At 43.5% G+C, this 27,632-nt stretch overlaps 2 protein-coding genes across 6 annotated transcripts in view; one reads left to right on the top strand and one right to left on the bottom strand.

Annotated features, from left to right (window-relative positions):
- Window positions 1-384: 384 nt before the first annotated feature.
- Kctd6 (potassium channel tetramerization domain containing 6) lies at window positions 385-9,919 on the top strand. 2 transcript variants are annotated; one of them, XM_021181865.2, is made up of 3 exons: window positions 385-673; window positions 6,554-6,623; window positions 8,541-9,919. In XM_021181865.2, the coding sequence occupies exons 2-3, from the start codon at window positions 6,597-6,599 to the stop codon at window positions 9,225-9,227; spliced, it is 714 nt and encodes a 237-aa protein (XP_021037524.1). In that variant the 5' UTR covers window positions 385-673; window positions 6,554-6,596; the 3' UTR covers window positions 9,228-9,919. The 2 variants fall into 2 exon arrangements, with proteins under 2 accessions (XP_021037524.1, XP_021037526.1); XM_021181867.2 differs by lacking the exon at window positions 385-673 and adding an exon at window positions 814-2,409.
- A 1,790-nt stretch (window positions 9,920-11,709) lies between these two features.
- Window positions 11,710-27,632, bottom strand: part of Acox2 (acyl-CoA oxidase 2) — a 40,904-nt gene continuing 24,981 nt past the window's right edge. For all 4 annotated transcript variants that reach the window (XM_021181870.3, XM_021181868.3, XM_021181869.3 and 1 more), the window contains 2 exons: window positions 16,444-16,576; window positions 11,710-12,024 (listed from right to left, as the gene is read on the bottom strand). In XM_021181870.3, the coding sequence (XP_021037529.1) occupies window positions 11,962-12,024; window positions 16,444-16,576 (196 nt within the window). In that variant the 3' untranslated portion in view covers window positions 11,710-11,961. The remainder of the gene's footprint in view (window positions 12,025-16,443; window positions 16,577-27,632) is intronic.

The following is a 27,632-nucleotide window of genomic DNA, read 5'->3' as shown; positions in this document are numbered from 1 at the left end:
ACCAAGTCCGACAAAGACAGCCTTCTTATTGGACCGCTCTCACCAGAATTCGAACTTGTCTTATTTTGTCTACTGGCTGCTTTTTTGAGTCTTGAGACGCGCCTCGGTCTGGGTGGCTGCTGTTCTCTCTAAACCCTGCATGCGATGAGGTCTATCAACTTAGTGAAAACAGCTGAGGAGAAACAATTGCGGAGAAGGCGTCGTGGGCAAGCAGGGAAGAGACTGCTGGCGGCCAGGAGGAGAGCCTGAATGCAGAGGTGGAGTTAGGGGCGGGGCCTGGGCGGAGCTCCGCGCGGGAGTCCTGGGCGGGGCGGGGATAGGAACGGGACGGAGGCGGGGCTTCGGGACTGCTGCAGAGCCCGCCTGACCACGCCGCCCCGGCAGCGCCCAGAGTGCCCGCGGCGATCCGGCTTCCCGGCCTTCGCCCCGCGCCGCCGATAGGGGGCGTCCGCGTTCTCGGCGCCGCGACTCTGCTGAGAAGGCGTCGCCCGCGCCGGGCAGCTGGAGCCGCAACTCAGGGCTCCGGCTCACTCGTCCCCTCCGCCGCCGCCGCCGCCGCCGCCGCCACCGCCACCGCCGCCGCTGCCGCCGCGGGGCGCGGGCTCGCTCGTCCCCGCGCTCGCGCTCTCGGGCCGCCGGCGTCTCCCGGCCGGGTCGCCTCCGCGCTCGTGCAGTGAGTGGGGCGCGAGCGGGGCCTGCGGGCCGGGGCTGCGGGAAGTCGGGCGGGTGGCGGCCGCGCGTCCCCGGGCTGGCACGAGCCCGCGGCCGGGCCTGGGCGGGGAAATCGGGGACGCGCGGCCGCCTCGGGCTTCGGGCTCCGGCTCGGGTTCGGGGCTCGGTGCGCGTGGCCGGCCGGGCTTGGCTTGCGGGAGACCGCGGAGTAGGGACCAGCGGGCCATGCGGGGCAAAGGGTTGGTTTTTGGGGAGTGGTGTTTATTAGCCGCCACTGCCCTAGTTTAAAGCCCTGCTTTTTTGGGTTTTGTGCACAAATTGCAGCTTTTTACTGGATTTTTGGGATGTCACGGCGATTTAGTGCTGGGTGTTAGAGGTGATCCTTGGCGAGGTCGTGGGGAGCCCCTGCAGCACCTGCTGGGCGATGGCAGCGAGGCTGTGTCTGGGGGTGGGACGGGGAAACGAAACGTGACTGAGATCCTGTTTGGATGTTCTGCTGAAGTTGTCATGTTTCTGTTCTGTACACCAGTACATACAGCAAGTTGATAAACCTGGTTTTAGGATTTCGTGATGCAGACATAGACCGGTGTGACCTGGTTTAGCAAAGAATGTTTGGGATAGCCCAAGCAACCTGCTCCAATGTACCCCCCTTGGCAGGCTCATCTTTTTCGCTGTTGCAGATATTCTAGTATGGGAATAATGGTGGGGTATTACAGGCCCAAAGCCAGAAGTGTTTTCAAAAGAGTAAAGATCTAAGTAGGCAGGTAGGTAGGGTGGGAGAATCACCTTTTGGATGAAAGTCAGGAGCCCACATGGATTCTCAGTTTTTTGTAATACCGTAGGTAGAAAGATGGCCATAGAATTTGGATTTTTTAAAAGCGTATTTTAGCTGAAGCAATAGCGTGGAAAGCAGTCTTATGGTCACTCCTAGGATCCATCGTCGCATCCTGGATTTTAATAGTTGGGGTCTATTTTAAACGGAACACGTATGTGTGTCTTCTGCTTTATCTTGAGACAACCCTGAGTCATGCTTTCTAGAAGTTCCGAGAGCTCACGTGTCTGTTTGTCTCTGCGAACGCTGGACATCATTTTACCTTTTTCTCACGGCAACTGCGGTGGGATCTCCGGGAAAGGAAGGAGGGCCGGGACAGAGTGGGAACACAGACTGGTCCTCACCTGCATGTTTGTCCACCTACTTAAATTTTGGTGATGCTGCGAGTAGTAAAGGGCGGTCTCCTCAGGTTCTCACAGTCCTCTGCTGGCATGCTGCACGTGAATCCAGAGCTCCACTCCTCACTGCCCTGTCGGCCAGTTTTACCTCCATTGTGTTTAAACGGTGTGGTTACTTTTGGGAAGGTCATAATACCCATTTTGGTGGAAACTGAGGGAAAGTAGAATTTTATGATTTTTGACTCTGACAGCACTTTAGCTGGAGAGTATATATTCTTCTGGTTTGATGCTGTCAGAAGATTCATAATTTCTTGTAGGACTTTCTCCTTTTTGCCTACATTTCCTTTCTTCTGGCCCACGAGGTTGAGAAGGGGTTTAGTTAGTGGTAATTTAGCTTTATAATCCCATTATCCTTGTGCGCTTGGCTACTTGTGCTGGCCTGTATGTGGATGTTAACTCTGAAGGCGCCAGGAGATGCCACTGAACCAATTACTATAAAAAGTATTTCACTTTCAAACTCCCACGTTCCCAAGAACAGAGAAACTCAGTACAAAGGCAGCTTGGAAGGTAAGTATAGGTGGAGAGAGAAAATTTACCGGTCTTCATTTTGGGATAGCAGACACAAAGGTTTCAGTAGAAAAGCACTTGGAAGGGCTACCCAGAAACCGTGGGAAGGCAGTGACTACAGTTGTATCAGTACATTTTCTAATCCGAGGTTAGCATTACGGCATATAGATGGTTACATGGGAGGAGGACTTTTGCTCTGGAGCGTCTTACTCAATAGCAGAAGTAAGTCTAGAATGTGTGTGCTGTCTTATCATAACCCCTGCTGTAGCTTTGCTGTGGTTAAGGAGGGTTCTCACAGGTTAAGTTGTTAACTTCCTGGAGTGTGCATTCTTCAGATTTGCTAGGGTCAGTAAATTAGTAACTTCTTTTCAGGCTTCTAGAAATTCCTCAGGATGTGTTTTTCTTAACTACCTGCTAACATACTATCAGAATTTGCACATTAGTTACACTGACCTTTGACCTTCAAGCGTGATAGTCTTTAGGACCATAATTCTTTTGAATCAAAGGTCAGGTATTTTCAGGTAAACCGATTTTACAAAGTCAGAAAGCCTTTCTTTGAACTTTATAGTCGTTGGTGGTAGCCATGACTCTAAGAAAGATCTTTCGTAAGGGAAAGTCACTTAAAGGAATCTTATGAGGAAACATTTCACGTTGGCCTGCTTGATGCCCCCTTGAAGGCCTTCTGCCGCCTGGCTTGTGGTTCTCATTAAGCCCTCCACTGGAGGAGGTTGTGCCGGATGGGAGAGAAGATGAAAGGGAAATGAATTGTTAGCGTCCGTGGAGAATGATGAGGTGGAGGAAGCTGAGGCTACTTCTGGGTTGTGTTTTATTGTCTCCACCTCTGATGTTCTTGATAGGCATCAGTTCAGAGTCTGGCTGTTGGATAAGCAAGAATCTTGCCCCTCTTTTCTCTCTAGATGCGGCTCTGTATATGTTTACAAGGAACACATACCAATTTTAAATCAATCAAGACTACTCCCATTTTGACTTTATTAGTGGTCAATTTAGTATAATATTTTAAATAGATTTTGCTAGCTTATATTGCAGGTGACTAGTATTTTATTTTGATGTATTTTATGTATAACTATAAGGTCTTGAAGTGCTTTTTAAGAAACCTGGGCTTGTCCAGGAGGTAGTGGCACATGCCTTTAATTCCAGCATTCCAGGAGGCAGAGGCAGATAAATCTCTGAGTTCTGAGTTCAAGGTTAGCTTGGTCTACAGAGCGAGTTTCAGGACAGTTAATGCTATACAGAGAAATCCTGTCCCCTTTTTCCCAAACCCCCCCCCCCCAAAAAAAAAAAAGAAGAAAGGAAGGAAGGAAGGAATCTGGGCTTGGATCATGGAGCTAACTCCTTAGTAAAGATGTACGTCATTGCCTGTGCACCCCACTAGCCTCCAACCATATATATATGTATGTATGTATATACATACACACATTCCCATGGCTGCTTTCCTAAATTAGGCTTGGATCATGGAGCTAACTCCTTAGTAAAGATGTACGTCATTGCCTGTGCATCCCACTAACCTCCAACCATATATATATGTATGTATGTATATACATATACACATTCCCATGACTGCTTTCCTAAATTAGTAAGCTTGACGTTGTTATATGTTTGTAGCCAGACCTTGGCTTTTGCTGTAGAAGAGATTCAGAAACATCTAATTTTTTAGATTGTTTGTGTTGATGATTGCATAAGAAGTTACCGTGTTTTGATTTAGGCACGGAGACATAAATGTGAAAGGTTAGTACTGGCATAAGAGCTGTCTGATTTTTTTTTTCTTGTGTTTTGGGCTTCCATTCTTCATTAGTCATTTGAATGTCCATGAACTAGAATTCTTTCTGTCGCTTAAGATGGAACAGCAGCCATTATTCGCGCTAATGAGTAGGTTACTGCCATTTTTATTTAGTGGTAGGAATTTTTACGGGCTCATTATGACTAGCCCGAGTTTTTGTTAAATTGTAAATAAAGTGGTAGGTGGATAGGATTAATAGTTGGTTATGGGAAGTCTTAAATGGATGCTTTTCAATTGTTTCGTTTTTGGATTCTGTTCTTTGAATTTCTACTTTGAGAGGGAGATTTTGTAAAAATCTAGACAAGGAGTCAGCAAACACAAGTTATTGTTCAGGTACTCCCCATATGTGGGGCTGTGAGCAAGTCTTGTGGTCTATCCTGCCTCTTTATTTTATAACTCTATGTGTGTGTGTGTGTGTGTGTGCGCACACGCGCTTACAAGCAGAAAGGCTGTTCCATCCCTGCCTATTTAAATTGTTGCTTGATTCTAGAGTCTCTTCTCAGGTTAGGCACTTTTTCTTTTAGCGTTTCACTGAACAAGCTCTTTGCTGAAGCCCTCCATTTTCTCCCTGGGAGTCTAGGACTCTTCCTCCTGAGAGCTCCTCCCGTCTACCCTGTTCTGTAGCTCTTTGAAGTTATATTGTGGACTTCGGCTGTTGCCTGTTGCCTTCCTTTGTAGACTGAAAGCTCCACGAGGGTCAGGTTAAGCTTCCTTATTCCTGTGTATCTAGATTTTACCTGGGCTCCCTTGCCCTGTGATAGTGGGTGGACCTTAACATACATCTTGGCTGACTGACTATTGAGGCAGTTGGGAAAGAAGACTCCGAGTCTTGGGAAGTGCCTTTAATTCACTTTATTGTTGATGTGGTGTTATCTATAATGGAACCGACACATGGGTAAGGCTCATTTCTTCCGTTTCTATCATTTGGGGTTTGTGGAGTAAGTCAGAGGGATGAAAAGGTATCACAGTGGCATTGGTTCTGTCTCACCATAGTACTCAGGCCTGTCCGTCCGCCTGCAGCCAGCTGCCAGGAGTGGAGAAAGGCAGCCGACTGAAGGCTTCTCCTCCGGGCCACATTTTAGCTCGTTTGCTTTGAAGAATTTGTAAAGGTGGAGAAATAGCTGCTGCGGCTCTGATTTCAGCCCCTGCTGTGCTATGCAAATGTTCTCTACATGCCTGAGTGACCTTTTGAGAAAGAGCCTTTGTGATCTTGTGTAGCCAGGGCTTGTTCTTGTTCTGGAAACAGGGGCCAGATTCCTCTAAAAGTGGGATAAATGGATCTTCAAAGACCACATACAAAGCTAGTGACTTTCCTAGTGAATACCAGCACGTCCATGTTTCTTGCCTTCTTTGCTGGCAATTTTGAAATCTGCTCTGCAGTTTGCTAGCAGGTTGATTTGGGGACTAGCATGTAATAGAGGGAACTGAGGGAACTAATGAAAGCATTCAGTAGCTGGGCAACTGCTGGCATGCCCTTGAATTGTAGATAAAAACAGATTGAAGCCGGCATCATTAGTACACAGGCATTTGCCAGTGGCCTAAAACTGTCTCTCCATGGTGCTGGCTGAGTGACCCTCAGCCAGCCCTGTAAGGTTCTTTTAAAAACTTTTTTGTCTCAAATTGTGCCTTAACAGCTTGTCATTTAAATTGGTTTCTGTTTGTTTTTATTTACAAAGAGAAATACTTCATTATTAAAAGCCTGATTGATTTTTTTAATATTATATGATAATAATATTCTGGTGTGTTTCTCTTGGAAAACGACTGTTACTTTTGGAGCTCATGATTTTAAATGCTCTTACTGAGATGTTTAGTTTATACAGCTGGCATGCCGATCCAAAGGAGTTTCTCTCCTTTTCCCTTACATGACCTTTTTGATGAAGATCAAAAATTGATTATGAACATCATAGACCTAATCATGAGGTTCTCTGAAAATGTAAAAATTACATCTCTAGGGGAGTGACAAAATTTGTAAATTTTTTATGACATTTATTTTGTGTGTGTGCATGGGAGTGAGTGTGGGCTCAGAGGACACGTGTGGAAATCAGTTTTCTCTTTCCACTGTGAGGGGTCAGGCAAGCGGCTTTACCTGCCGAGCCTGCCCTCGTGTCAGCCCAGATGACAGAATTTGAATGATGTCTTCCTCTCCTCGAGTGTATGCTAGTTCTTTGTGCCTGGTGGGCTCCCGAGGTAAGGACAGAGCACGGCCTGGCTTTCTTTCCACATCTTTGGCCAGCAGGTTCCAGTTGACCATATCTGAGGAGTTTTTGTGAGGTCTGGCTAACTACACCTGGCAGTACAGCCTTTTTTCTCCATTTCACGGTGGTTATGTGTTTGCTCTTCTTCCAGAGTTCCCTGGCTCCTGAGCTCTGAGGACGCAGTGCTGGAGCAGATGGATAATGGGGACTGGGGCTATATGGTGAGTGCTTCTTCACTTTAAGGCTGGCAAGCAATTTTGATGTCTTTCTTTTCTCGTATTCATAGGCTTATCTTAAAAGGATGAAAACTATGAATTTGCCTAGCTTTATCTAATTTCTGTAGATGTTCTTGAAGGAGGGCATTTTTATTTGGCTTGACGTTTTAGTGGAGGACTCAATGGATATTCTCCAAATAACTTTATTATTATTATTATTATTATTATTATTATTATTATTATTATTATTTTGTGTGGGGGAAGCAGTGCATGCAGTGCCCTTAGAGGCCAGAAGAGGGCGTCTGATTGATCCCCTGGAGCTGCTGTGAGCCACCCGAATGCAGCTCAGGTCCACTGCACTAGCCCGTGGCTTTTAACTCCTGGCGTCTCTCCTGCTCCCCTAGTAACTATTTGTAATCACTAATTTCAGATACACCATGATGTTTCAGTCTTTGCTGTATATTGCTTTTTAAATTCTCTTTTCATGGGATGCTGATGCTTAAAGGGCCTATGGATAATGGAATGAAGACTTCTTTATTGTAGTAAAGGGATTACTAGTTAGACAGGGTTTCTCCATGTCTCCCTGTTTTCTTCTTTATCTGGTAAGACATATTTTACTTTCTTAGTACCTGAAGACCATTTCTTGTTTTTTCTTAAATAGGATTTCTAAAGCTGAAGGTGTGTTATTTTGAGAAGCTTGCTTCTCAGAATTAAAGGTCAGATTACAACCTGAATGTTGTAAAAATGAGTACGCAGTCAGATGTGACATTTTAAAGCTGCTCCCAGCCCTTTGACGTGCGGTGGTTTGGGGCTAGAAGATGAGCTAGATTGGGTTCACCAAACCATGTATTTTAATCTAGTGTTTACAACTTAGTCCCTGGGTGTGCTGACACAGGCCTGTAATACAGCCCCTGGGATAGAGGCAGGAGGTGTGTGAATTTCCAGCCTGCTTTATCTATATAGTAAGATGCTGTCACAACAACAACTACAACAACAACAACAGCCAGAAAAGAAGAAACTGTTGCTTCCATAAAAAAATTACTCAGATTGATTTTAAACAAATTTTTGTCTCTAAAATACATTTGGGTGTGGAGACAGGGGTCAGCAGTTGAGAGCACTTACGCTCTTGCAGAGGACTTGGGTTTGGTTCCTAGCACCTACTCAATGCCTCACAACCATCCCTAACTCCCAGTTCCTAGAGCCATACCCTTGGTACGGATGAGGTACACGCACGTGCACACAGGCAGCACACACACATAAGAGACATGAATAAATATATATATATATTCCACAGCTGGGTGTGACAGTATACACCTGTGGCCTTAGCACTGTCCTAGCAGTGGGGCAGAGGCAGGAGAATCAGGAATTCTAGGCCGTCCTTAGCTACACAGTGAGTGCGAGGCTAGCCTAAGTTATGTGAAACACTGTCTCAAAAAAAAAAAAAAAAAAATTAGATCTCCTGACTCCTTTGAGGAGAAAAACCCATCACAATTCCTAAATTAATTATTGTTACATTATCATATTATTTTTATAGTCTAGCTTACGTTAAGTTTTTTAAAACTGACGGTTTTGCCAAGGGTGGTGGCACACACCTTTAAGCCCAGCACTAGGGAAGTAGAAGCAGGCAGATTGACCCAAAAAGCTCTTCAGATTCTGGACTTCACTGAATGACACTAAAGGTCACACCTGGCAGACGTATAGGAAACTTTGGAAGGCTTAGATTTATTCTGTTTGAAACCAAATATTGAAGCCCTTCTCTTGGGTGGGTTTTATCACTGGAAGTAAAGCCGTTTAGTCCCCTTGTGCTGCCAGATATATTAGCTTGAGAGGGCTTTATGCTTTGCTTGTTAATACTGATTTTCTTAATTTGTTAGTTAAGATTTTAAGGTTTCAGGTAATTAATTGGATTTTTAAAAATTGCAGATGAGTGACCCAGTCACGTTAAATGTAGGTGGACACTTGTACACGACATCTCTTACCACGTTGACACGCTACCCGGATTCTATGCTTGGAGCTATGTTTGGGGGTGACTTCCCCACAGCCCGAGACCCTCAAGGCAATTACTTCATTGATCGAGACGGACCGCTCTTCCGCTATGTCCTCAACTTCCTACGGACTTCAGAACTGACACTCCCTCTGGACTTTAAGGAGTTTGATCTGCTTCGGAAAGAGGCTGATTTCTACCAGATCGAACCCTTGATCCAGTGTCTGAATGACCCCAGGCCTCTGTATCCTATGGATACGTTTGAGGAAGTCGTAGAGCTCTCTAGTACTCGGAAGCTTTCTAAATATTCCAATCCAGTGGCCGTGATCATAACCCAGTTAACCATCACCACGAAGGTCCATTCCTTACTAGAAGGCATCTCAAACTATTTCACCAAGTGGAATAAGCACATGATGGACACCAGAGACTGCCAGGTCTCCTTCACCTTTGGACCGTGCGATTACCACCAGGAAGTCTCTCTCCGGGTCCATCTGATGGAGTACATCACGAAACAAGGTTTCACGATCCGCAATACCCGGGTGCATCACATGAGCGAGCGGGCCAATGAGAACACCGTAGAGCACAACTGGACTTTCTGTAGACTAGCCCGCAAGACGGACGACTGACTGCTGGCCAGCCCTCAGAGAACTTCCGCAAGCTCACGTTTTGGGACATGGAAGAGACTGTTGTTGGTTTTTAGTGTGGGCCCTCTTTTTTTTTATTATTATTTTTTGATTCAGTATTTGTATTTATTTGAAGGCATTGAGGAGCAGAAGGAAGTCTTGTGTGTGCGCAGTCTCCTTCCTGTTTTGTTCCCAAGTATGCATGTGCCTGTTCAGAGTCTCTAGAAACCTTTTTTATAAAAAGAGATCTGAAAATCAGTATGGTATATAATCTACCCTTAACAGTGCTAAAATGATTTCTGATAATGTGGTTCCTGACTCAACTGGAAGGCTAAAAACAGGAATAAAAGATTAAAGAGGGTATTCATGATGTCTTTGAGAAAAATCAGAATATCATGTAGGGCGACCTAGTTTCCAGACCAGTAGGCAGTGTTGTGGAGTTAAAGGAAGACCGGCCCGGTCTTCTGAGGGTACTTGGTAAGGACTGCTTTCTACAGTTTTGACAACTGTTTCTTTCTATGCATACGAATCAAGCAACCAAATATCTGTAGCCATGGAAATGTCTGACTAGAAATATTTATATTGGATTCTCAATACAAAATGTCCCTGTGGTAGAAACCTTATGCCTGGTACAGTTTCATTCCCAAGGTACTGTCTACCAGGAAAGAAAAATCTAATAAAAAATGGAATATGAATATTAAGGGTTGTATTTATTGCTATATAAGGGGAAGATCATATACTTCATTGGAAGTATGCATCCTTTATGTCCCAATTAAACTGCTTATAGCACATTTGTGATAGGGTTGACAGGACTCAGTGGAACATTAGATTGTACTTTATAAAGCCAGCTGTGTAACCAGAGATAAGCAGGTTTGTCTAAAGAGTGCAACACTGTTTTCAGATCAGGTTTACAGTGAATATTACAGTTTTCAACTGTCACAGCTATGGATGTGACTCATTCCAGTTTGTGCTGTGTGTGAGGACAAAGTGACTCCCACCATTTCCCCCTCAGGAATTGTGGTAGCTGCAAGTGTGTGTTATTATGACATGTAAGTTCCATCCTGAGAAATCAATCAGAGAGAAGGCTCAGAAAGGCTTGGGGAGTGTGCACATCTGCTTATTTCACTGTAAGGCTTGGGACTGTGTGCACATCTGCTCATTTTACTGTAAGGCTTGGGGAGTGTGTGCACATCTGCTCATTTCACTGTAAGGCTTGGGGAGTGTGTGCACATCTGCTCATTTCACTGTAGTCACTGCTTTCAGTGTCGATGTGATTCTGTTGCTTGAAAGCTACGGGAAGGAGCGTGTTAATTATGAGGGACTTTCTGGTTTGTGAGCATTGCATAGCAACTTCCCTGTTTTAGGGCAATCGTAGACCTCTGCGGTTTTACTCTAGGGAAGACACGACACCCTTTTCCTCTTCTCTGTGAGACTGTTCCAAGATTATTTCTTTGGAAATTTAAGATCTGATAAATTACCACCCCCCCCAACCCCATACAAACAGCAACACCACCACAGAAACTCAAAACTACCTCACCTTCAAACTAGGATACCTTAATGTTATTGGCAGGTTGCTGTAGCTTTGGTATATTGATGAACTGGTGAGAAGAGGTAACCCTCTCTATATTCCATATTGGAATATATGCTCCAATTGTAAACTAATAAAGGGTTTCCTAAATAAAGACTCCAATTAGTCATGTGCTGTGGAGTCAGCGAAAATCATCATGAAGAAGATAATTTGGCTTTGGAACTGTTGTGGAGGGGGCTGGGGGGAATGGCTCTTGGTGCTTTGCACAGGACTTCCACTTATGCATGCGTGTGCGTACACCATGCACACACATACACAGACATACACATATACACACACACACTTAAAAATACTTTTTAAAGTTCTGGGACTAGGAGTAATGTTCACTCCAAGTTTGTAAAAAAGGCAAACTTAGGAGTTCCCTTCCTTGTCCCCTTTCTCACCAAAGGGAAGTTTGCTTTTGGTAATTTTCTCTGGCTTACTAAGTATCAGCAGGCTAATGATTGCTTGTATGAACAAAAGCAAGCAGCAGGATTTTCAGGTTTTGTTTTTTCCTTCAGTCCTAGGGGTTGACCAGGGCCCTGTTTATGTTAGGCAAGTGTTCTGTCACTTAGCTGCAGACCGTGTCAGAACTGCTCTATGTTGTGTAATTAAAAATGAAATGAAAAACATAGCTTGGCTGTATTTGGGCATATTGAGTAATTCTGTCTCTTTATGAAATCTTAGCTTTTACTGCAGAAGAGTTGAGTTAAAAAAAAAATGGTGTGCTACATGCTGAGCACCTATATTTGATTTAGATTATAGCATACCCAGGCACCTTTGAAGGGCTGCTGCATGTGTGTCCCTGTAAAGACTAGAGGAAGCTAAAAGTATGTGTAGGCCACAGGGTAGCTTGGTGGTAGAGTGCCTGTTGACATCTTTCTGGCCTTTCAGTCCCAGCATCCCCTACAACACAAGTAGTAACTAACAAGTTTATTAGCTTTGGCTGTATTTAAAGCAAAATTCTAGCATTTAGCCAAATACATACTACAAACAGACAAGGGAAAGTTTCAGACATACTCAGCAGAATAATATGATGAACATCCTTTCATGAACCAGTTTACTCGTTGATCTGAACAAGCTGCACGCCACCCTGTGCTTTAAATTCTTTATATGCATATGTGCCATAGGAAGGCCATGGTGCTGCTTGGTCCTGAATCCTTTGGCTTTTCACAGCTTGGGTCTCCAGCTTTGCATCAGTGGTCTAATATACTTCTTATAGGCAGGGTTCTCCTGTGTTTATGAGAAGTACATTATTAAAAGGAACACTTTTAGAATTAATGACTTCATTTTCAAATTACGTACTTCACCTTTAAAAAGTAACATTACCTAAGAGTTTTAATTTTTCAGATTATTTTTGAAGGTAACGGTGTGAACATATGGCAAACACTTTTCCAGAGAGCATCCTTCCTTAGGCAGGTTTTGTACACGCAGGTGACTGATTAAGAGAAAACCCTACAGCAGCTTCTTCACTTTTGGAATGTAATACGAATAAAAGCCTTTTACCATTTGAGGGTCTTTGAAATTGAACATGAATCACAAAGCAAGGATCCACAAAGTAGAATCAGGCAATATTCTGCGTCAGAATAGTCTTTCCCATCATTTTCTGTTTTCTTTCTTATATATGCTGCTTCTAAGTGTCTTTCTCTTGTTGGTCTGGTTTTTTTCTTTTTTCTCTCTTCCCAGTTCTCCCCTTTTCTGCCCTCCCCCCCATCTACTAGGGCAGACCTCCGATGGATATCAACCAAACAATCAAGTTAGGCAAGGTACCTCTCCTTGTATTAAGGCTGGGCAAATTAACCCAGTATGAGGGAAAGGGTCCTGAAAGCAGGCAGAAGTGTCAGAGACAGCCCCTGCTCCCACTCTTAGGAGTCCCACAAGAAGACCAAGCTACACAACTGTAACCTGTGCAGAGGGCCTAGGTAGGCTCCCTGGTTGTTGGTTCAGTCTCTGTGAGTCCCTATGAGCCCAGGTTAGTTGATTCTGTGGGTTTTTTTGTGATGTCTTGGACTTCTCTGGCTCCTATAATCCTTCCTTTCCCCTGCTTCTGCAGGATTCCTGAGCTCTGCTTAATGTTTCTATCAGTTACTGGATGAAGCCTCTCTGATGACAATTACCAATCTATGCATATAGCAGAATATCATTAGGCATTATTTCATAGATTTTTTTCCAGTCATGTGGTTCTATCCTAGGTCTCTGGGCTATCCAGCCTCTGGGTCCTGGCCCTCCAAGCAGTGTCAGGACTGGGTTCCCTCTTGTTGCATGAGTCTCAGGTTGGACCAATTACTGGCCACTCCCACAGTTTCTGTACCACTTTACCCCAGCACATCTTGTAGGCAGGACAAATTGTAGGTTGAAGCTTATGTGGCTGGGCTGGTGTCCCAATCCCTCTACTGGAAGTCTTGCCTGGTTATCGGAGATGACCAGTTCAGGTTCTGTATCCCCCATTGCTAGGAGTCTTAGCTAAGGTCACCTTGTAGATTCCCGGGAGTTCCCATTGCGTTAGGTTTCTAGCTCATCCCTGAGATCCCCCCCCCCTCAATTCCAGTTGTTTCTCCCAGTGCTCTGTCCCTCTATCCAACTGAAACCTGTCCCTTCTGATTCCTGTCCTCCCCTCCAACCCCCTCCCCCCCGCAGGGAAGTTCAGACTTCACCCATCCCACCCTTCTTGTTACTTAGTCTTTCTAGGTCTGTGGACTGTAGTGTGATTGTCGTTGACTTTACAGCTAGTATCCACTGGGTACCTCACTCAGGATGATTTTTTTTTCTAGTTCCATCCATTTGTCTGCAAATTTCATTATGTCATCGTTTTTAACAGCTGAGTAGTATTTCCTTCTCAGCCCATTTATCATTTATATATAGGAAGGCTACTCCCCCCGGCCCCCAGCTACTTCGCTGAAGATGTTTATCAGCTGTAGGAGTTTCCTGGTAGAATTTTTAGGGTCACTTATATATACTATCATGTCATACGTATGATATGTATGATGTTATATATACTACCACATCAACTGCAAATAGTGACACTTTGACTTCTTCCTTTCCAACTTGTATCTCTTTATCTCCTTTAGTTGTCTTATTGCTCTGCCAAAACTTCCTATATTGACTAGATGTGGAGAGAGTTGACACCCTTGTCTTGTTTCTGATTCTAGTGGTCCTATTATTTTCTAATGCAGTGTCTCGAGTTCTTTTCTTCATAGCTAAACCCTAGTCTTCCATGCTATCTTCTTGTTTATTTCCTTTTGCTTATCTACAGTAAGTCTATGAGGTCCTTAACACAGGTCTACACCACTGTTTCTTCCTTACCAGCATTGCACAGTAAATATTCTTTGAATGGATGAAACAGATGTGCTTAACACTTCTCACTAGTCCTTGGTCATGTTTTTACAATAGAATTATTGAGAGAAAAGAGTTTTTGCCCGGGTGTGGCTATGTACACACGTAATCCTGGTATTTGGAGGGTAGAAATTCGAGGCCAGCCTGTAATACACAAGACCCTTAGGCAAACACTAAAAAGGGGGAGGGTCCTTGGTTTGAAATGGCCCTGATGATTCCTCCTTGTTCCTTAGGGAATCACATGGATGTGATTTCACCTGAGGAGGGAGAGCCATCTGTGGCAGTTTTCTACATCAATCAGAAAGCCAAAAGCAGGCATCACAGAGTATGTATGTATGTATGTATATATATATATATATATATATATATATATATATATATATATATATATATATACACACACACACACTCGGGGAGCTGTTATGCTGGGTAGGGGGAAAGCTCAGCACAACCTACTCCACACAGAAAGACTCCGTGGAGCTAAGACATACAGGGTAGGACGTAGCACATCACTTCCGGCAGAACACCAGAGAAATATAATCCCACTTGTACTTTCATGTCTATAGAGCATGTTTCAACATAGCTGCTTGCTAAGTTATCTAAAATATCTGTAATACACCTTCTTCTATTATAAAAATGTCTGCTGCACCTCAGAATTATGGCAGATCAAAATTATTTAGACTTTAAAATTTTTTGGTGCTTTTCAAAGGAGCTGGAAGTGTAAGATCATGTGGCTATATATTAGCAGTCAACCAAGTATCATTTTGACTAAATGAAGTCAAAGTCATTTGTGACCTCACCTTCCTAAACTGTGCATGTAAGAGCCATACTGTGGCACCTGTTACTTTTAAGTAAGGCAGGCTGATGAGTGTGTGTGGCATCAGTATGCACTGCTGCTTCTGTGTCATTATGTGGGCCATAAGAAGCTCCGTCCTTGGTCAAGTTGAAGGAAATAGAGTTAAAGGAACGGGATGAAGGGCATCATCAATTTACAGAGTCAGTCAGCGAGGTAGGGTAGCACATCTCATTTCTACAAACCTGCTATGGTTTCCAGACTAAAGACTTTAAGAATGAAGAGAAACAAGATAGCCCACTTGAGCCTTTAGTGACCAGGAAGCATCTAGAGGAGACGAATGTTTTCCTGTGCTGCCAATAAAACAGGTCTGGGCTGTGTGTCTCTGCATTTGCAGACAGGTGGACAGTGAGGGGGCAATGGTTCTATGGAGTCCCCAAGGACACAAGTCTCTCTCGAGACCATGGGGTGTAGGCTGGTTTGGGAAGAACTGCTTTGCTTTTGTGCCAGGATTTAAACATTAGCAAAGGCAGAGGTCTAGAGTCATGCACTAGAAGTGGCTTCACTGTAAGGAGTAGTAAGTGGGTAAGGAAGTGGTTTCTGTTTCTTTGAGCTAAAACAATGTCAGCTTGTAGATGGTGCTTGACTGAGGTGGACTGGCCTTATATTCTGGAGGCCATTGTCTAAAGTTATGACTTTAGACAATAAAGTTAAGCTAAGCTCTGATGTGTGACAATACAAGCTGTCTAACAACACCTGGCGAAGTGTTAGTGAATGCCTGAGTATTCTCATTGCGCTCTCCGACAGCTTTCTGAAGTTGGACTAAAGAGAAAGTTTCACAATGTGAACAACACTGCTTTATAAATTCTAATACACTCAGTGCTGTGAACAGCTTGTGTGTGTGTGTCTATAGATAGCTAGACTCCTCATTGGGATTATCTGTGTAAAGCTGCTACTCACTATGGGCTTCCTGAATTCGAAGTGCAATACCCACTGCTGGTCTTAGATTTGCCCAGTGAGGCTGGCATAGCTGTCATTCTTGTATTCCCTCTGAGGACAGTCTCATTACTATCCCTTATGATGGCTGTGCTTTTCCTGCCCACTGATGGCAGTACCTCACATTTCTCCATCACCTCTACATGTGCACTTATCTACATAAAACAGAGCTAAAAGGCTGGCAGTAGGATGGTTTGGGCACTGCTGTGACTTATCTTAGTTTTGTTAATGTGAAAGCCAGCTTGCTGCTGTGTGGATATGCCTTTGGGTATGCCAAGCCACGATTTAGAAATGAGCTTTTCTCTCAATGCCCTTTCCATGTTCCGAGCTGTGCATTTTGCTGATTTCAGTTCCTGCCAGGCCACACCTCTGGTTTCTTTTATGTATTCTCCGGAAGTATTTGAAACAGACGTGCTATGCCGAGTGATTTTTCAGCTAAGCAGACTCGATTACAACGGGAAACGCTGAGATGTATTTACTGCTTGTTCTTGGCTGTCTTACATAATTTATAGTGGGTTTCACTCCACTACCTGAGTATTGGCTGGGGACTTCTGAGCCCACTCAAACAGGCGTTGGTAGACGTGTCCGTCATAACAGCCGAGTGCAGAGTTTAAACAATGGTCCGAGAAGTCAAAAGCATCGGTTAACAAGATGGCATCCTTCCTGAGAGAGGAAACAAATTGTGAGCATTTCGCCTTGCTCTTAGGAATCTCGTCAACCCATAGGAAGTAATTAGGTGTTGAGTCATTATCGACTGTTTAAACAATTCACCTTTTTATTTGGGTTTTACTTTTAATCAGCTATGTATCTGATAAAGAATCGAAGAGTTCTTTAAGGCTTGTTATTTAAGAACCAGGACTTGCCCAGTGAGCATAAAGTCTGGGCTCCCATTCCTAACACTGGGAAAAAATAATAAATGAAGATATCCTACCTCCCTGTGTGCTGATTATTTTTTATCAACTTGACACAAATTTGAGTCACTTGGGAAGAGGGAACCCCAATAGAGGACATGCCTCCATCAGATTGGCAGGTAGACGTGAAGAAGAGTCCAGCCCACTGTGGAAGGTACCATCTCTGGTCAGGTACAGAATGGGCAGTTGAGCAGTCCATGGGAGCAAGCCAGTAAGAAGCGCTCCTCTATGGTCTCTTCAGTCTCTGCCTCCAGATTCCGCCTTGCACTCCTGCCTTAGCTTCCCTCAATGATGGACTGTAACTGAGAGCCAAGTAAACCCTTTCCTCCCAAAATTGGATTTGGTCAGTGTTTTATTGCAGCAGAAAGCAGCTGGTACACCCAGCAACTCTATTCCAGTTTTCTTCTCCCCAGAGATGTTGTTAGTCTTTTAGCTGATACTTACACAGATATCTCCATGTATGTATGTATGTATGTATGTATGTATGTATGTAACCATCTGTCTATCTATCTATCTATCTATCTATCTATCTATCTATCTATCTATCTACCTACCTACCTACCTATCTATATAAATTGCTAACAACTTCTTGATGCTTCAGTTTTAGCTGTTACCTGTTGATTATTATAAAAGCAAAGGTTTCCTTTTTGGGGAGTAAAAGGGGATAGAATCTTATCATGCAGTCCAGGCTGTCCTAGAACTCTGTGCAGCCCAGGCTGGCCATACTCCTCTCCATGCCCTACCCCGCCCCCCAAACCCCAGTGCCTAATGGCTGGGATTGCAGGTCCCCTCCACACACTTGGCTGCACTGAGCAGCTTCCTCTTCACACCTATCTCCTCAACCAGATGCTTTCTCCCCTTGGCCTTCCTGTTTCCTAATATAGTTGTGATTTTGACAGGATTAATTAAAATTCAGTATTGACATTACGATGACTGTATGACATCAAAACATTTGAAGTGGCTAAGATAATATACCGAATTATATTTGTGGGTTTTAATTTTTTATTTTGTTTTGAGATAAGGTCTTGCTTAAGGTCTGGTTGGTCTGAACTTTCACTTTGTTTTTGTTTTTTAAGACAGGGTCTCACTGCAGTTCTGGCTGGTCTAGAACTCATTATGTAGCTTTGGCTGGCTTTGAACTGTACACTACAGGTGGAGAGTCAGCAGTCCTTCCACACACGTGGATCTTAGGCATCAAACTCACATCATCAGCCAAGGGATTGAACTCATGTCAGTATGGGCTTCAAATACCTTTGTCCATCAAGCCATCTTGCTGGCTTTTAATCCTGTTTTGACAATAACTAATGAGCCTCCTGTTTTGGCAAAAGCTAATGAACTGTACTTCTTGTTTAATATCCCTTATGACCCTCATGGTTTCATTTCTCTCTGTAATCAGTGGGAAGTCCATGGGCCGTTGTATTTTTTCCCCCTAAAAATATATTCAGCAGTTTTTCTTCTTTATCATGCTGGTTTAGGCCAGTCCATTCCTTGTTTTCACTGGTTTACTGCCACCACCTGTGTGATCATTTGTGCCTGGAAAGACCAGCTACACTGTTGTCCTCAGAGCTCAGATAAGCTAGGCCACAGCTATGCCACAGCCATGCCACAGCCATGCCGCAGCCATGCCATAGTCATGCCACAGTCATGCCACAGTCATGCCGCAGCCATGGCATAGTCATGCTCCACTGCTCTGGCTCACTGATTCATTTGCCTTGTGGTTGTTTCACAGTCTCTTCCGTCTTCAAGTCTGCAGCATCCATCTCTTCCTTCCTTACCAGAGTGACTTTGCATCTGATCAAGTGGAAGTCGTAAGGGCTTTCCACAGGTTCCCACCTCTGAGCATAACACCGAGCCCCTGTTAGTACCAGTCATCTCTGCTCTCCTCCTTTGAGTCTACCCATTCCTTGGCTGCTAGATGCTTTGAGCCCTTGCCTACTAGAGAACAATACTCCAGACAATACTTTCCCTTCCTGTGTAGTGTCACAAACTCCTCAGGGTCACTCCATCACCGTAGACATTTGCTGTCATCTCTCTTAAGACAAGCTCTGGGGTGGCTGCAGACAAGACTCAGTGGTTAACAGAACTTGCAGCTCTTGGTTTAGCTGATGGCACTCAGATGTGGCTCCCAAGTGTAACTCCTCAAACAGTGCACCCATGTGGTGCACTTGCATATATGGAGGCATACTTGTAAAATTAAAAACTGAAATTTAAGCCAGGTGTGGCTAGTTAACACCTCACTCTCACCTAAAATTAGACACTTAGGAAAGCCCTTAATCTAAAAGATGGAGAGCCAGAAAATCAAGAACAAGACACCTTGAAGGATACAAATGAACCTGCAGGGAAAAGAACTTAAAAACAGAAAAGAAACATTTTTTTTTTAAATCTTCAAAATCTTCAAAGAGCTAAGAAGGTCAAGACACCGCAGATATGAAATAAGATTTAAAAAAATGCCAGTAACATCCAGAAAATAGAAAGGGGATTCTCAATTTTTTTTAAAAAATGATAATATAAATGAAATAAATGAAAATTGAAAACAAACATGCTTTTGCTCCCTCCTTCCCTTATCACCCCCAGGTCATGGCTCCTCTTTGACCTGAATTCAGGAGTATTTTGTTTTGTCCTGCTCATTCGGACAAGGGCTGATCTGTGTCAGCTTTAACCTCCAGCCCCTCACTGGAATAACTGTTGTTAGTCCCCTGATGTCTTTGGTGGGTCCTGACACTTCTCATTCGCTCACTCCTTGACGACATCATCTCTCTCACAGCTTTTAAGCTTGAGTCACATACCACTGAGATCTTGTCTATCTGTCTAAACCTGGCCCTCCTGTAGCCTTCCCCTTTGTGATAAGTGGTGCGACTTCCTCTCTCTCTCCTGTGTCCTACCTAAGTGTCAGCAAACCCTGCTCTGTTTTCAGAGCATGTCCAGATATTGTCCACTCCCACTGCATCAGCCATATGCACATTGAGCAAGTACGTTATCTACTTTCAGAACTTAGCCCCAGCCCCTGCATTATATATATATATAATATATATATGTATGTATGTATAATGGCTCAGTTGAGAAAATGCTTGAGGCTTGAGTTTGATTCCCAGAACTTATATAGGGGGTGGGGGAAGGCTAGGTGTTGTGTTGAACATTTGTAATTTTAGGTAGATGGAGACAGGTAGATCACTAGGCCTCACTGTCCAGTCCATCTAGCCTGCTTGTGGGTTCCAGGACATGTACACACACATATATACATACAAAATGAAACAAACAACAAACACCCAAGTTTAAAAAGCATGCATATGCATCTACATATATGTGTCTATCCCCCAGGCATGCATACACACACGTTAGGTTGTTTTGGGTTCTACTGAGTGTCCTGTGTTCCGTCCTCTCCCTTTGTCTCACTCTCCCCTCAGCTGTAATTCTCACCTCAGAGGTCCTGTATCTGGCCTCTAGGTAGTCAAGCCAAGCATGGTAGTGTCCTGCCTTGGTGATTTCTACGTTGTGCTCAGCTTGGCTGATGAGTTTCCCAGTAGCATATGATTTCTAGAAACTCTTTACCTATGTTCTCAGGCCTTTCCTCAAATTACCCTACTGGCCAGGCCTTCTTTGGCTTTTGTCAATGCTTGAAGGTCTGGAGTTGTAGCTTACAGGTAGAGTACTTGCCTAGCATGTTCAAGGCCATGGGTTTGATCCCCAGCACCACACAAAAACTAGAGCAAGAGCATCTGGAACCTTGGAGAGCCCTCTGCTCCCTCACAGTGCTTGCTTACCTTCTTCCTAGAATACCTTCCTTCCCTCATGTGTGATCCTGTGTGTGTGTTGGGGGGTGGGGGTGGGGGTGGGGGTGGAGGTGGGGGTGGGGGCAGCTGTCTCCTGCTTGTAGGCACTGTGGGACTTTCAACATGAAACTATGTATCTTTCATTTGAGGTGAATTTTCTTATTGATGTTTTGCCATCTTTTATTGATTGATTGATTGATTGATTGATTGATTTAGTCTTTTTGGTCCTTGATCTGCCTTTCACATGATGGACTATGAATGTGAGTTTTCTTTAAGAAGCATTTGTTATTGATTGGTCTTCTTTTAAAAAATTATTGTCTTCCAACTCAATTCTTTGTAGAGTTAGAAAGAGCAATTCTTGGCCAGGCAGTGGTGGCACACGCCTTTAATCCCAGCACTTGGGAGGCAGAGGCAGGTGGATTGCTGAGTTTGAGGCCACCCTGGACTACAGAGTGAGTTCCAGGACAGCTGGACCTATACAGAGAAACCCTGTCTCAAAAAACAAAAAACCAAACCAAACCAAAACAAAAAAAAACCAAACCAAACCAAAAAACAAACAAACAAAAAGAGCAATTCTCAAATTCATTTGGAATAACAAAAAACCCAGGATAGGGAAAACTATTCTCAACAATAAAAGAACTTCTGGGGGAATCACCATGCCTGACCTCAAGCTGTACTACAGAACAATAGTGATAAAAATTGCATGGTATTGGTACAGAGACAGGCAGGTAGATCAATGGAATAGAACTGAAGACCCAGAAATGAACCTACACACCTATGGTCACTTGATCTTTGACAAAGGAGCTAAAACCGTCCAGTGGAAAAAAAAGACAGTATTTTCACCAAATGGTGCTGGCACAACTGGTGGTCAACATGTAGAAGAATGGGAATTGATCCACTCTTATCTCCCTATACAAAGCTTATGGGCACAGGGGAAAAGTTCCTGAACAGAACACCAATGGTTTATGCTCTAAGGTCAAGAATCAACAAATGGGACCTTATAAAATTGGAAAGCTTTTATAAAGCAAAGGACACTCTCAATAGGACAAAACAGCAGCCAACAGATTGGGAAAAGATCTTTACCAGTCCTACATCTGATAGAGGGCTAATATCCAATATATACAAAGAACTCAAAAAGTTATACTCCAGAGAACCAAATAACCCTATTTTAAAAATGGGGAACAGAGCTAAACAGAGAATTCTCAAGTAAGGAAACTCGAATGGCAGAGGAGCACCTAAAGAAATGTTCAACATTCTTAGTCATCAGGGAAATGCAAATTAGAATGACCCTGAGATTCCACACCAGTCAGAATGGCTAAGATCAAAAACTCAGGTGACAGCAGAAGCTGGCGAGGATGTGGAGAAAGAGAAACACTTCTCCATTGCTGGTGGGAATGCAAACTGGTACAACCACTCTGGAAAACAGTCTGACAGTTCCTCAGAAAATTGAACATAGTACGACCTGAGGACCCAGTTGTATCACTCCTGGGCATATACCCAGAAGATGAACCAACATCATGTAATAAGGACACATGCTCCACTATCTCCATTATGTTCATATGTTCATAGCTATATCCTGTAATATATATATATATATATTCCAGAAGCTGGAAACAAACCAGATGTCAATCTAGAGGAATGGATACAGAAAATGTGGTGCATTTACACAATGGAATACTACTCTGCTATTAAAAACAATGACTTCATGAAATTCGCAGGCAAATGGATGGAACTTGAAAATATCATCCTGAGTGAGGTAACCCAGTCACAAAAGAACACTCAAGGTATGCACTCACTGATAAGTGGATATTAGCCCAAAATTTCGGAATACCCAAGATACAATTCACAGACCATATGAAGCTCAAGAGGAGGGAAGCTCAAGAACAAAGTGTGGATGTTTCAGTGCTTCTTTGAAGGGGGAACAAAATACACACAGGATGAAATATGGAGACAAAGTGTGGAGCAGAGAGTGAAGGAAAGGCCATCCAGAGACTGCCCCATCTGATCCATTCCATATACAGTCATCAAATCTGGACCCTATTGTGGTTGCCAAGAAGAGCTTGCTGATGGGAGCCTGTTATGGCTGTCTCCTGAGAGGCTCTGCCAGAGCCTGACAAATAAAGAGGCAGATGCTAGTGCCAACCATTGGACTGAGCACAGGGTCCCTGATGGAGGAGTTGGAGAAGAGACTGAAGGAGCTGAGGGGGTTTGCAGTCCTGTAAGGGGAGCAACAGTGTCAACTGACCAGACCCCTGGTCACTCCCAGAAACTGGATCACTAACCAAATAGTACACAAATAGAGGGACCCATGGCTCCAGCCGCATATGTGGCAGAAGATGGCCTTATTGGATATCAGTGGGAGGAGCAACCCTTGGGCCTGATGAGGTTCGATGCCCCAGTGTAGGGGAATAGGTCTGGAAGCTGGGAGTGGGTGGGGGAGTGGGTGGGGGAGTGGGTGGGGGAGCACTCTCATAGAGGTAGGGGGAGGAGGGAGGGGCTTTCTGGAAGAGAAAGAGGATAACATTTGAAATGTAAATAAAGAAAATATCACCAAAAAAAAGTTGGGCTGCGGTGGCACATGCCTTTGATCCCAGCACTTGGGAGGCAGAGGCAAGTGGATTTCTGAGTTTGAGGCCACCCTGGCCTACAGAGTGAGTTCCAGGACAGCCAGAGCTATACAGAGAAACCCTGTCTTGAAAAACCAAAAAAAAAAAAAAAAAAAAAAAAAAAACCACACACAAAAACAAACAAACAAAAACAAAACAAAACAAAACAAGAAAAGAAAAGAAAATATCCAATAAAAGGAAAAAAAGATAGAAAGCAATTATTGCCTCTTTTTTGTCTCTGACTTTCTCTGGGGTTGCCACAACTCCACCTTGAACACAGGATTTAGCTCCATTCCACTTCCTGGTGCCCCCTTTATCCTGAACATTTTGTGTTTTTTTTTTTAACTTGCTCAGCTTGCTTTTATAAACTATAAATCTTTGTAAGAGTGAACACTAATAACCACAAAACAGAGTAAATACTAGGTTGTTTTGAAATTTCCTCTGCCAATGCCATTGATGAAAACTCTTCAATTTAGCCTCAGGTAGACTTTTCAGATAAGGGCTAAAACCAGCCACATATTGCCAAAATATCAAAAGAAAAATCTCTAAGCCACTACTAAAATTCTTCTCCTCTGAAATCTCCTGAGCCAGGCCACAGCTCAAATCACTTTCAGCACCACTGTCTTCCGTGTTCCTAGTGCTATGACCCATGAAGCCAAAACTAACGCATCGCACTGCTTTTCTAATCCAAAGCTCTAAGATCCACATTCCTCCAAACAAAGCATGGTTAGATCTATCGTAGCACAGCCCCAGTCCCTGGTACCAACTTTTGTCTTAGGGTTTCTAGTGCTGTGAAGAGACACCATGACCATGGCAACTCTTATAAAGGAAACATTTAATTGGGTCTGGCTTGCAGTTATCATAATGGTGGGAAGCATGGTCGTGGTCAGACAGACATGGTGCTAGAGTTCTAAATCTGGATTGGCAGGCAGCAGGAAGAGACTGAGCCACTGAGCCTGGGCTTGAGCTTCTGAGACCTTAAAGCCTGCTCCCATACTGACACACTTCCTCCAACAAAGCCACACCTACTCCAATAAGGCCACACCTCCTAATAGAGCCACTCCCTATGGACCAAGCATTCAAACATGAGTCTATGGGGATCATACCTATTTAAACCACCACAAAGGGCTGTCAGTTGGTAGAGTGCTTGCCCAGCATGTTCAAAACCCTGGTTTCAAACCACAGCACCGAATAAAAACTGGATGCGTTGGCCAATGCTGGTAATTCCAGATCCAGGAAGATGGAGGCATGGTGGTCAGAGGTTCAAGGCTATCCTTGGTTATATAGCAAGTTGAAAGCCAGTCTGGGCTATATAATATACACTGTCCCAAAACAAATATGTTTCATGTTTTTAACTGACGTTTCAGAAAGGTTCCAAAAATAAATGTATATGTTTAGTCTGACACCTTTACTCTGCAGTCCCTTAGTGGAGGTGTTTGGCAGGACTTAAAGTGCTAAAACTGAGCTGGGTCAATTCACTAACCTCACAGTGGGAGATGGTTTTGGTGTCTCTTAGAATACTATCCTGCCTTTGCTTTGTCATCTGAGGAGCTGGTGGCGAATGCAGCCCGAGACCTGTGATGCTCAATTGGTAAGTGCATGGGATATGTTTCCTGCATAATTACCCTGTAGTAAGAAAGGCAATTTAGGATCCATAATATAAGTACATCAATTTGTGGTTTCCAGGCATGTGTTGGCAGCTTCTATCATTGGAGCCATAACAAGCACTTAGAAAAGCAGAGTGCAGATTCACACACAGACACACAAATACACACACACAGACACATATCAGACACCACACACAGACACATACCAAACACCACACACAGACACATACACATACTACACACCACACACAAACACAGAAACACACACAGACACAGAAACACACCACACAGAGACACAAACACACACAGACATACACAACCACACAGAGACACAGACATACACAGACATACTCAGACTACACAGAGATACAGATACACACAGACAGACAGACAGACAGACAGGCAGACACACACACACACACACACAAAGACACACACACTGTGCATCATGCTTATGAGGTGTTAAGGGTCTTATGTGTCTGATCATCACCAGCTAGCACCAGGTGACTTTTTTTCATGTGTTTTTAAAATGCTAATCATTTCAGAAAGTTAGAAAGTTAGGTCAACTTGAGCTTGAACTCTGCAGCACTAATTACACCCTTAATGTTCCTATACTGAGTCCCCTGCTTCAGGGTAAGTTTAGCCCCTGGTTATAATTGTATTAGGTATGCTTTTGACTATTTGTGTTTGTATGATTACTTATTGATTTTGGTGGGGATGCCATGGTACGCAGTTGGAGGTCGGAGGATGACTATGGAAGCTGGTGCTTGCCTTCCATTGTGTGGAATCAAACTCAGGTTGTTGTGTTTGGGTGGAACCTGCAAGTCATCTCTCTGGCGCCATATTTGACGGTTTAATTGAGCAAACATTTATTGAGCACTAGCTATCAGCCAGGAGCTGATGTGTAGTCACAAGTGCTTGTTAGTACTGCATTTTAGAAACAAACAAACAAAAAATACTTGGCTGATTTTTTAATTTTTTAAAAAAGATTTATTTACTATATATATGTAAGTAAGTACACTGGCTGTCTTCAGACACCTCAGAAGAGGGCATAAGATCTCATTATGGATGGCTGTGAGCCACCATATGGTTGCTGGAATTTGAATGTAGGACCTTTGGAAGAACATTCTTAACTATTAGCAGTCTAACTCTTAACTGCTGAGCCATCTCTCCAGCCTGGTTGATTTTTTTTCTTTTAACCTCTTAGGAAAATCTACACAAATCTAAAATCTTTTTACTGATAATGAGAGCTATTAGGAGTTTCAGGGCAAAGGACATTTCTCTCCACACATAATATGCATTATATTTTTTACCTAAAAAGGTTTCAAAAAAATGTTGTATTCTCAAGTTAACTTGTTGTTGTTGTTTTTTAATATTATACTGGCACTAGTAAATAACTAATAGTGTTTAATACCTGTTTCTTCCAGCAGTTTGGTCAGGTCAGACTTGTCAGACTTAGTTTAAGAACTTATGTGTTCTTAAAGCAATATTTTCTTTATATAAAAAAAAGATAACAGGCACACAGAAGCGAACAGCTTCTGGGACAGGCGGGAGCCACAGAGCTTCTGAGGCAGCGCCCTTTTCGGGCTCCAGATATCCCACCACCTTCCCGGCCAGAGGACAGGTATCCGCCCGGCCCAGGAGGCTTTTGCTCCAGAATCGGCAGAGCCATCTTGGTTCTGGGACTCCGAAGAAAGTAGTCTGCACAGGTGAGAGTGTGCACTACAGAAGCTAACAGCTTCTGTGACAGGCCAAAGCAACACAGCTTCTGGGAAAGGTCCTGTTTTGGGCCTTCATCTTCGGCCAGGAGGGAGGTCCGAATGCCAGATATCTGTGCACCTATCCTGTAAGAGGAGAGCTTGCCTGCAGAGAGTGCTCTGACCAGTGAAACTCAGAGGAGAGAGCTAGTCTCCCAGGTCTGCTGATAGAGGGTAACAGAATCACCAGAGGAACAATCTCTAAACAATTATAACAACTAACTCCAGAGATTACCAGATGGTGAAAGGTAAATGTAAGAATCTTACTAACAGAAACCAAGACCACTCACCATCATCAGAACCCAGCACTCCCACTTCGCCCAGTCCAGGGCACCCCAACACACCTGAAAAGCTAGACCTTTAAAAGCATATTTAAAAGCATATCTCATGATGATGGTAGAGGACATCAAGAAGGACTTTAATAACTCACTTAAAGAAATACAGGAGAACACTGCTAAACAGGTAGAAGACATTAAAGAGGAAGCACAAAAATCCCTTAAAGAATTGCAGGAAAACACAACCAAACAGGTCATAGAATTGAATAATACCATCCAACACCTAAAAAGGGAAGTAGACACAATAAAGAAAACCCAAAGTGAGGCAACGCTGGAGATAGAAACCCTAGGAAAGAAATCTGGAACCATAGATGAGAGCATCAGCAACAGAATACAAGAGATGGAAGAGAGAATCTCAGGTGCAAAAGATTCCATAGAGAACATCGGCACAACAATCAAAGAAAATGGAAAATGCAAAAAGATCCTAACTCAAAACATCCAGGAAATCCAGGACACAATGAGAAGACCAAACCTACGGATAATAGGAGTAGATGAGAATGAAGATTTTCAACTCAAAGGACCGGCAAATATCTTCAACAAAATTATAGAAGAAAACTTCCCAAACCTAAAGAAAGAGATGTCCATGAACATACAAGAAGCCTACAGAACTCCAAATAGACTGGACCAGAAAAGAAATTCCTCCCAACACATAATAATCAGAACAACAAATGCACTAAATAAAGATAGAGTACTAAAAGTGGTAAGGGAAAAAGGTCAAGTAACATATAAAGGC

Source organism: Mus caroli, unplaced genomic scaffold, assembly GCF_978045245.1.
Source record: "Mus caroli unplaced genomic scaffold, Mus_caroli_1 scaffold_12, whole genome shotgun sequence".
Taxonomy (NCBI): Eukaryota; Metazoa; Chordata; class Mammalia; order Rodentia; family Muridae; genus Mus; species Mus caroli.
Note: the sequence above shows the minus strand (reverse complement) of the source record. Positions and strands in the feature narration are given on the sequence as shown.